An 11,586-nucleotide genomic window follows, 5' to 3' on the forward strand; every position below is an offset into this window, starting at 1 on the left:
TGGAGTGACCCTGTTGGATGCACTAGGCATAAAGAAGACCATTCCCCAAGGTGATCACCTTTTATCATTTGACAGGTGTATATATATATATATATATATATATATATATATATATATATATATATATATATTATCTACAAACAATAAACCAGGTCCAGATTTTGAGGCTGCTGTGCACTACTTTCTCTGTCCTTTAAAAGTGACACGAAAAAAGTTGGCACCAGAGATTCCAGATAAGGCTCGGTTCGCATCTACGCTAGAGTCTCCATAGATTCCACCTAAAATCAGTGGAGAGAAAAGTCCAGCAAGTGGGACCCCATTATAATCTATGGGGTCGACGGATGTCCACAGGTAACTGTGTTTTAAGTGCACAGGCTCTCCGTCTTTCTGGTTCCCATTCGAATGACAGAGGAATGCTAACGTGAACCTAGCGTCCGTCAGCAGCCATTCTCCAATATGGCAAAGGATCGCTCCCCAAACATTCACAGGAGTTTATCTTCTGACTGCTCGGCTCTCTGCACAACAGAATTGTTCTATGTCACTAGGCAAGAAAGTGCAATAAATAAGTAAACATGTGCCAATCACTGACCCCTATAAAACCGGGGCCCCACGTGGGAAAAACCGCCATGTGTTGCCACCACTTTATTGCTGCAGCCCACTACGTGGGGACTTAGCCTAATAATGTTTTCAGTATTTGTGATCAAATCCACTCCAAAAGAGAAGAAATGTGGGATTAGCCACTATGCAGTAATTCGGTCCATGAGACTGGCATCTTGAACTGTGTATCCATATACCACACCTATACTATATACGTTATATAAGATAAATACATGCTGCAGAACATATAGTAGAAGCTGAGAGAAAATCTGGTTCTTAGTTAAACTAACCTTATTGAAAATTCTGAAGAATCTCTTGAAAGCTAGAATATAAATGGTTAAACCTACATACACTTTTGCACCAACCTTTCTACTGCACCATGCCAATAAAAATATAAAGCAACTGTGCAAATAAACCCAAACAATGAAACCTGCCTATCCTACAGTTTTATGTCTACAGCGTCTATGTAGTCTTATATATTTCCATGGATACAGACTACAAACAAGCGCTGATCCTAAGTGATGTGTCATTTCAATTGGTTTGTTCTTTCTGGTGTCACTAGGTGAGCAACAAGAAAGGATCAGGAAAAAGGGAGTAACACATGACCCATGACCCTACATAAAAGGGGTTATCAAACTTCCAAAAATCCAGAAAGATGAATCATGGGAAATGTTGTTTGTTCACAGATTCACTGCATGTAAATAATACTGATACAAGGAGCAGCAAGTAAAATAAAGCCAAGCAAAGGATGCACAAGGGAACAGTGAGTATATAGCACTGCTCTGGATGTATTTGCAGCAAATTTTTGGTAGTTGGATAACCCCTTTAAAGGGAGTCTGCCACCTGAACCCAACATATCAACTCAGCCCTGAAGTTAGATAAGGTAGGGTCATCAATTGCATTTTCAACTTGAGAATCCGTGAAACCATCTGAATTCTGAATCCTTGTTGCTCCAAAGAGCTCATTTGCCTACTAACAAAAACAGAAATATCTTGGCAATTGAGTCACCAATTCACAAGCGCAAAAGCAATGATTCAGGTAAAACTAACCTATTTGTGTGGACATGTTGGGTTCTTGTGACAGACATCCTTTAGGCTAAGTCCCTATCTAAGAAATCGCTGCCAAAAAATACTGCGGAAAAGACTACGGCAGATATACATCACGTTTTTCACAGAAAGTCTGTAGCGTTTTCCTCTGTGGACATTCTGTTTCTATTATACCTACAGCGTTTCCGTAGGTACAAATGGCGGGCTACAATTTACAATAAAACCGCGGTTTTTGAAATCGTAGCATTTCCACTGCGGAATTTTTTCTGTAATGTTTGGATGGGATTAGCCAGAATCCCATCCTTTTTGCAGGTACTGTAATATACAGTGTTTTTTGATGCGGCCAATGGTGGGGCCCCAGTCCTAAAGCGGCCATACACTTTACGTTTTCAGTAGCTTTTGTTCTGCCAAACATGTATGTGTTTAGAAAGGTAGAAGGACTGAGTTGCTGCCAGACAGTTCAAGCAGCAAAAAAGATTGTCTAATTTATGTTCGTTCACATGTGGGCAAAGGGGCGGATTTTGACAGCGGATTTCGCTTCAAAATCCGCCCCTTTACAATGGTGGTCTATGCAGACCGCCGGGCTCCTTTTTTCCACTAGCGGCGGGCTGCTGCTAGCGGAGAAAAGAAGCGACATGTCCTATCTTCAGACGGAAGCCGCGACACGCTGGGCCGCGGCTTCCGCCTAGCGGCAGCACCCTCCTGTTTCGGCTCATTCATTTGAGCCAACATAGGAGGGGAAAGCCAGGGCTCGCCGCGTCTCTCTCTGTGTCAAAACTCGCGCGGACGGGCAACGTGTGAACTAACCCTAATCCTTCGTTCACTCAACGTCATCTGTCCAGGGAAGGTTGTGAGGTCCCCAAACACAAGAGATTTGGCTGGTTCAACATAAATTGGCTGGATTGGATAAGTTTGATCTAATGTGTATTTTAGCTTATAATTTGCAATACAGCCTGCATTATGATTTAGTTACTAAGTGCCCCCCATATCTGGATGCAGATATGGGGGGCAGAGTATGTTTACATATTGGCTGCTTTATGGTCATGACATCTAATCTACACTTAGACCTATAGTATTCAATTAGCAGACCGTAAAGCAGCAACATAAATGCTTCATTAGAATCCTTATTTTGCTGTATCAGCTGATCGGAGAATAAGACCTATTTACTGCAGAATAATGCATGGCAAAATGACTATCGATCATTGCTGCAACAGCAAGAAGACTTCTTTAATATTGCATTGAGACTTCTGTTTCCTTTGCAAAAACAGATTACGTAAATATCTGGAGAAATTAGCATTTCTTTAGTTACTGTCTAAAGCTTGTCCAGACCTAATGACCTGAACCCCAGTGTGACATATCCACATATTAGTCTTAATGATATGGTTAGTTATGTTATAGTCTATATCTATGTTACTAACCCAATCAGAAGGGACCATAATACCTGAATCTTTGCCCTTTGTGAGCGACAATGAAATTAGAAGCTGCAAAATATTGCAAAATTCAGCAAAGTGCAAAGTTTGCAAAAAACTTAAAGGATTCAATAGCAGACTTGTATGGAGTCCAAACCCATGTCGATGGTCCTTTGAGGCTCATATCGCTTTGTTCTCCCCAAACCAGCAGCTCTTAAGACAACCCAGTTGTCAAATAGTCCTAAATTTTGAGCAGGAATAACACAAAAATGGCACAATCCATAGATCTAGTATTGTTATTTTGGGGGAATACAAGTATTTACTACCACAGATGTCAGGAATGGTGACAGGTCCTCCATTAGGCAATGTCTTATAGGTGGCAATGTCTTTTTGGGGGAATGCAAGTATTTACTACCACAGATATCAGGAATGGTGACAGGTTCTCCATTAGGCAATGTCTTATTGGTGAATCACATAGAACAACGACATCTAGATAAAGTTTCACATTTCACGGCTTGATATCAGGTCCTGGGCACATGGAGTACATTTACTGATATCATACTATAGCACCAAAGATAACAACCATTTAGGAAATGGTTTCATCACATTTCTACAAAGACTATATTTACATCGGCATCAAAGCCCCTATTCCAGATCCCGTCACGGATCATGGACAAAAAAAATGCATTACTCTGCCCGGCAAAATGTTGGGCAACATACCAGAAGCCTAATTGACCCTACCATAGTCCATTGGGCATTATCAGTGTCCATCATAGTCACATCTGTCAATGCCATCAGTAGCAGCAAATATGTGAACATAGCCTAACCTGTGCAATATATTCTGTGTACTACATGGGCAAAGTCTGCGTGTTTATTATATCAGATCATACATGAATATACAGATTCCGTTGTTGATTTGTTTACATGCTTTCTATTGTATAATTTTGGTTTTCTCAACTTGTTTTTCATCGAAACGTTGTGAAAGTGTATAGCCAACAAGAAGGGAAATGGAAGGGGATGGAAGAAGAAGAGGGCAGGTCAGAAAAGAGGAAGTTTGGAGAAGAAAAGGGCTCTGAGTTATTAGAAATATACAAGTGGGCAGGGCCTAACTGCATATCACGTAAGAAAAGTTCCAATAAAGGCCACCAATAAGAACATAGGAAAGGCAAGACAAGTAGGTTCATCATATTATTATCACCTACCTTCGGCAGATTACACTAGTGTACCATAGGTTTAGTGGCCGGGTAATGGAGAGAAGAGTATTAGGGGCTAGGTTAGGCAACAAGGACAAACAGATCAAGTACATGCCAATTGTCTCAAGCAAACATGGCCAGTTAATATAAGAAAATAGAGAGATGGCAAAGAAAAACACATAGGCCTGGTTCACATCTGCATTCGGTATTCCATTTGGGGAGTCCGCTATGGGAATACTGAACGCATTAAAAAGCGGTGAGTAATGAAAGCACACGGACCCCATAGACTATACTGGGGTCCGTGTATTTTCCGCACAAATCAGCACTTTTCTCTCCACATGATTCGTGCGGATATCGCACGGAAAACACGCGGACCTCATAATAGTCTATGGGGTCCGTGTGGTTTTATTGCTCACCACTTTTTAATGCGTTCGGTAATCCGTTCGGGGGGGTCCCCAAGCGAATTCCCCAAACAGAATACCGAACGCAGATCTGAACCAGGCCCTACTCAGAAAAAATAGATGTTGTGTGCAGATATAAGGGGGCAGCGCCTGACAATGTCTGGTCAAGAAACCATACAGTGAAATAAAAAAAACAAAAAAACACACACATTGCCAAGTGGCAAAAAAGTCACTCACTCTGGACTCTTTCTTCCAAAAAAACCCAACAACATATTTTAATCTAATAACTCAATGCAAAGGAGGCCATATGTGTATCAATGAAAGAACACATATACTATATAATCACTATAAATAACATAATAAATAACAAAATGATACTCGGAAAGTTATCAGACTGACAAGCAGATGGCCATTATACAACATATACCTGTAAGTGTTGAGTATGTCACAGCATATAAAACAGATCTTTGTCATTAGTTTGTATGTAAAGAGATGAACCCCTGCCAAATAATCCACACGTGAACTCCACTTTGAGCCCAATTTATTTATACTGTTGTGCCCACAATTCAATAATTTTGGCGCAAATCAATTTAGAATAATAAGAAACCCTTTTCCTGCTCCCTGGTACCAGATCATCTCGGCTCGCCTTGAACTACTTTTATCATTTTCCACTGGGGAAAATTTATGCAAGATGTCTCTTACTTTGTAGCCCCTGTCCATTGCCTGGTATCAGATCCCCTCAGCTCACCTCGAGCCGCTTTTAGTGTTCTTCAGTCTGGCATTATGTTTGGAAAAGTGGCTTTATAGTTCTTGCTTTATGGTAGGTACCAAGCAAGCCAAGGCAGTCACATGTTTGGTCATCACCATAGATGACATTTCACAATTCAGTAAGACTGGAGAGAACATTCAAAAAAAAAGATTTAAAAAAAACAACAAATAAGAAAAAAAAATAGTCTTCGTAACAAAGTCATAAATTATAGAACAGACAGAATTATAGCTCCGAAGGCAAGAAGCAATTTGCAGGCGGTGCCATTAACACATACTCTGCAGATATGACTATTAATTCACTTATGTTTTATCATTCAAGGCTGCATGGGCACTAGAATTTTTTGTTATTTTCCCCTTCTCCAGTCACCCGTGCCCAATATTAATGAAAACATAGATCTATGCCTATTTTTAAGCATAGATAATGTTAAAAAAAAATCGGAGACTGAAGGGTGATCTTACTACATCTTCTATCCTTCTACCATCGGTAGGTGTCAGAAATAGCGTTCTGGTCGGCTGCATTTCATTCTAGTTATTCCTATTTCATCTGAACTCCTGAACAGGTTATATCACATATGTGCTTAGCCTTCAGGCAAATATATAAAATGAATACAATGAATAGTCACCAGCCATTGCAGAAGGAGAAATCACATCTAGGACCCTAGGACTGGTGGGCCTATAAGTATGTGATGTGAAAATGCAATAATATATCCTAGTAATGGTATTGCCTAATCTTGACTTACCCCTATCACTGAGGGTCCTGAATATTGACCTAGCCCCAATCTGCAGAGTAATAAGGTGTATGCCATGGTGCATGGTGGAATGTCATGGCCCCTGCACATCTATACACATGGCTGGGGCTGGTACTGGTGCTCACATTTTTGTAACCTATAAAATATAGATCAGCTATTGAATAACAGCATCATATGGCGGCATGTGTTACCCAGTTGGGCTTGTTGGTCTCTCAATCAATACCTTTAGAATGGGGCCCAAGCTATACTTCTGAATCCATGTGCCTATGACTCAAATATATCCACATGGGTGTTGTGCGCACCAGCCTGCAGGATGGCATGCTGTCTAGGAGTTGGCTTCTACTTTGATCCAACAATACAGATAGTTTCCAATTTACAGTCAATGCGATTAATCCCATTAATGATTTACTATGGAGCACATAGTGTAGTATGTTTTCCATATTGCAGCATTTAATCATATTGGCGGTACCTTGGATTCCTTTACACTTCTGCTCCTCTGATATGGATGACATACTATAGAATTTAGAAGCCACTTAGATGACTCCAGAAGCACCTATGTAATGACCATGAGACAGGTGCACTTCAAATATGGGCAACTACACCCATAAAACACTATACCTGACTGTCGGAGTCCCCCTGACTCTTTCCTCTTGCTGCCACTCTATACTGTCCAGGTCAGTTGGACATTGAAATGGTCATACCAAAGTGTTCAGAGGTTGTGAGTTAGGGGAGTCCACTAGTTTAACTCTTCAGAGACAACACATTGATGTCTCTATTTACAGTGCACCCATTTCACATTCTGTTTAGTGGTACTAGGACCCCGTGGTATTACCTGTTCATTGTTACATGTCAATATATCTTCAGAATGACATATTTACTGACACCGCACTCATAACACTTGGCCCATAGGTACAGATTTCCATTTTCGGACAAGTTAAGAGTCCAGTCAGTCAACTGTCTTGATGCGGACAGGGGCTTAGCTAAAGATGGTGCAGAGGTAGCAATCGCTACCGGTCCCTGGAGCTTGAGAGGGCCCAGAGGCCTCTATACAAAATAAGAAGACACAAGTATAACAGATAGCATGTGATAAGTGGGGCCCCATTACAAATTTTCCATTAGGGTCCAAAAGCTTCAGGTTGTACCTCTGAGTGGAGAATCATACAATCACAATGAAGGATTACTACAGAATGTCTTATACATGTATTTATTGTAGAATGACTATCTTGTCATGCTTGAGCCATTCTGTTGCACGATATACTGGCCTACCATGATCCCGTCACGTTTGACTATGGCCTGAGGTCCAACATTTTGGGACTCGGTGCTCCACACTAGACTACCATAACTCCACAAATATTCATTATCAATCAAAAAACAATCTTTTGGGGATATACTCATATCAAAATATATTGGTCAATCCAGATAATATCCAACAAATCCAACATCACAGCAAAGACACCTTATGTTTGAGTAGTCACTGAAAATAACAGCAGATCTAGAAGACCTCTCAGACACAATGAACATCGAGCCAATGATACATACCAATAGCTCTGCTCAACCTGTATACTTCACAGTCTCACACACATAAAGGGACATTTTTCTACATTTATATGAAAAATCGCTGTGATAGTAGCAAATGTCATTACGATTGACTACTGGCATTGTCCCACTTGGGAAATTCTTGGCCAATTGCTGTTAATAACAATAGGAAATGTGATCATATCGGATTATAGGTTCTGACTGACAGCCCAGACACCCTGAATATGGACAAGACCTAATCAGCCAAATTATCAGTGTGTCTACAGCCAGCTTAAGATCCAGCCAAGAGATCTCAGACACAATATCTGCTCCTGCACATTTCCTCATATACTCAAAGCATCTTTCCGATCAGTCTTATACAGTATTCTCATTGTGGCAGCTCCTTTGTTCACATATGCACAGAGCCAGTTATATCTTAACACCGTTATCATCACATCTTCAATATTATGGACATTATATGTATCATTACATAAAAAATAGTTCATTATTTTGCCATAAAACCCATATACAGTCAGGTCCAGAAAACTGGTGACTGTCAGATTACACAAGCAATGTGCGATAGACTTCATGATCCTCAGACATACCAGCTATGGTGGATCTGGGAAAAAAGGAACAAATGCATTCTCTCCCTCAGACCCTTCACCTTAGGTGACTTTATCTCAAGCACTACATATGACCCCAAGTACAAACAGGACCCACCTGCTCAGGGCCTTGGAAGCAGATTCTGCACTGCGGGGTCCTCATGCCACTGTCAATGCTGCTGCCCAGGGACACAGCGTCCAGCGCAGCCCCAAGCCTTCCATCCTTCTCCTCCAGTCCAAGGCTGCGGGGTCTAGGATCTGACCCATAGTATTCCTCATCATCATCTCTGGAGGAGCAGTCCGCAAAGGGTGGCCATCCACAGCCCCCAACCCCAAGCCCTCGCATAGCGTGGCCCGGCTCCGGTTCACTTCGCCCAGATCGGGTCAGCACCAGAACCTTAAGTTCATTGAAGAACATGCGGAGCCGGTATTTAAACATCATTCACCGGCCGGTGGACCAGGAGTTTGGGGGGTTCCAGTGCACAGGCGTTGCAGAGGCATGGACCTAGGTCCCAAGTGACCAGATGATAGTGGAACGCTTCTTACTCTCCTGTGCTCCTGTGACAGCGGACTGCACTGCATGGGGTTAACTGAGTGCAAGTCAGTATTGTCTAAAGGGTTTGAAGGGGTCAGCAATAAGAGACATCCACCAACCCATAGAGATAAAAACGAGGGGAAGGGGAGCAAATAATCTGGACCCAAGAAATACGTTTCCGAAAAAGAGCTTGTAAAATAGTTGTATTATTCCAACATGCAGTGAGGGGGAGGGGGGACCTGCAACCTTAAGGCCAAAAGGGGTGGACAGCAGGTAAAGGGTGTGCAACAATCTGCGGTGTGGAAGGCAGAAGAAGGCTTTACGGAATAGAGGAAAAAGCAATTAATATGGATGCGGGATGGGGAAAAATCTTGGCTGCCAGGGAGAATAATGGGGTATCTCTGCCCATCCTATCTGCGGGGATACCAAAGAAATCAGGAGAAAAAGGAGATCTGTAAAAGAAGAGGCAAGAATCCTTTATAATCCAATGGAGAAGGCTAGGATGTGGATGAGGTGCTGGGCTTTCTCGTATGTCTTCCCTCCCCCTTGCTTCCTCTTTCTCTTCCTTGGATGAAACACGCAGGGCTCCTCTTTTGTCTCAGCTCTCAGCATCCCCAGCCTGGTGTGACTGTCCATTCATCCAGTGCTGCTCTGGGAGCCGCATCAGTACTGCCAGCGCTCAGGCGTTCATCCTGCTGCTACTGCTGGGGGGCATCCTCACTGCACAAACAAAACCCATCAGACATGCCTAGCAGTGCCCCCTCCCCCATAACATCATGGAGCCCATGCATGTGCTGATGTGAGGCGCTTACCATGCACTGTCTGCCGGCTCCGGCCGCTGCATTACTGATAAGAAGGGCTGTGTGTTGTTATTGCATGGAGCAGCTATGAATGGCTATGAAGTGAGGGCTGGATAAATATGGCTTCTTCTTCCGGTATGGCATGTTAAATAAAACATTTCAGTGGAGTGGATGTGTCGTGTGTGGAGCCGCCGCCGCCGCTGCTGGGGCTGGATCCGGGCTGCGCATCTGCAGCTGCTATGGGATCTCAGGGACCTGACGTGCGGGCTCACGTACGAGCTGGGCGGGTGATGTGAAAGTGAGTATAAGCCAAGGGTAACGGAATGAGAGAGAAGAGGTAGACAATGGAGAGGGTAACGTGTGGAGAAGTTTTAAAACATTACTTTTATTTGTGACATTAATATCAAGTCACCTCTTAATAAATTAAAAGTGTATGGCGAAGGTAAGAAGGGATTTGTGACTGGCGTCCCCTAATAAGTCCGATCACACTGCGCATAGGAGTTATTGAGGGACAAATAAAGCATACAGTGGAGATTGGCCAGTCTCCGCTGTAATACACTGGCTATACTGTTGTAAACCATATATACAGTGGCGGCCAAAAAACCCGCACCATTTCACAAAATGTAATGATTGTCTTTTTCCATTTCTATCGTCTTCTGTCCTGTATTATTACAGGAGTATTTGAGAATTTTGTACATGTCACGTGACATTTTTCAGTCAATTTTGTAGTAGGAGGTATACATATCTACAGGAACTCAATTTATACGCATCACATACATTTGACAAAATCCACTGGTGGTGCATTTTATTTGGCCGCCACTGTAGACAATAAAGAATAGACAGGATGAGATAAAATCTTCTATTATCACACTGACTGTAGGAGTTATTGAGGGACGCATGAACAGAGTCAGGTAAATGGAAATGGCATCTGGTCCCCTCTGCCTGTATGTCACTAAACGGACACATCCGTAATACTGCTCTGTGTTCGGGGCAGGATAAATAAAGGTGCTGTTGGTGCAAATAAGAGAAATCACCGCTGTGAGAACTGGCAGCAAGTGCAACACACTGTCCAGCAACTGAAAATGGACAGATGGGGAAATGGAATCCTGTCCCTCAGCAGCGTAACTAGGAATGGCAGGGCCCGTGGCGAACTTTCGACATGCCCCCCCCCCCTCCCCCGAAGACCTCGACCGACCCCCCTCCTACGCATCCCTGCATGCTCTATTATGCCCCATAGCGGCCCCTGCACACAGTATTATCCCCCATAGTGGCCCCTGCACACAGTATTATCAACCATAGTGGCCCCTGCACACAGTATTATCCCCCATAGTGGCCCCTGCACACAGTATTATGTCCCATAGTGGCCCCTGCACACAGTATTATCCGCAATAGTGGCCCCTGCACACAGTATTATCCCCCATAGTGGCCCCTGCACACAGTATTATCCACCATAGTGGCCCCTACACACAGTAATATGGCTCATAGTGCCCCCTACACACAGTATTATCCCCCATAGTGGCCCCTGCACACAGTATTATGTCCCATAGTGGCCCCTGCACACAGTATTATCCGCAATAGTGGCCCCTGCACACAGTATTATCCCCAATAGTGGCCCCTGCACAGAGTATTATCCCCCATAGTGGCCCCTGCACACAGTATTATCCCCCATAGTAGCCCCTGCACACAGTATTATGTCCCACTGTGGATACCCATAAACAATTATTATACTCTGGGGTCTGAAAAGACCCCAGAGTATAATAATCGGAGACCCGGGGGAATAAAAACATAAAAAACGACTGTTTCTTACCTGCCCCCCGGCTCCTACGCTGTAGGCCTCTGCTGCCATCCTTGTTCAAAGACGTCGGACGTCACATGACCTGGGATGTAGGCCGGGTCCGAAAAGACCCCCCCGAGTATAATGATAGCAGCGGTAGCGGCTTTCACCGGGCCCCTAATGTCCTGGGCCCTGTG

At 43.3% G+C, this 11,586-nt stretch overlaps 1 protein-coding gene across 1 annotated transcript in view; it reads right to left on the reverse strand.

The window, feature by feature from the left end:
* Positions 1-9,829, reverse strand: part of MARCHF9 (membrane associated ring-CH-type finger 9) — a 193,045-nt gene extending 183,216 nt beyond the window's left edge. Inside the window, exons 1-2 of the mRNA XM_075265686.1 lie at positions 9,628-9,829; positions 8,399-9,535 (exon numbers count right to left, since the gene is read on the reverse strand). Coding sequence (XP_075121787.1) covers positions 8,399-8,722 — 324 coding nt within the window. The 5' untranslated portion in view covers positions 8,723-9,535; positions 9,628-9,829. The remainder of the gene's footprint in view (positions 1-8,398; positions 9,536-9,627) is intronic.
* Between the last annotated feature and the right edge of the window lie 1,757 nt (positions 9,830-11,586).

This window comes from Leptodactylus fuscus, chromosome 2, assembly GCF_031893055.1.
Source record: "Leptodactylus fuscus isolate aLepFus1 chromosome 2, aLepFus1.hap2, whole genome shotgun sequence".
Lineage (NCBI taxonomy): Eukaryota > Metazoa > Chordata > Amphibia > Anura > Leptodactylidae > Leptodactylus > Leptodactylus fuscus.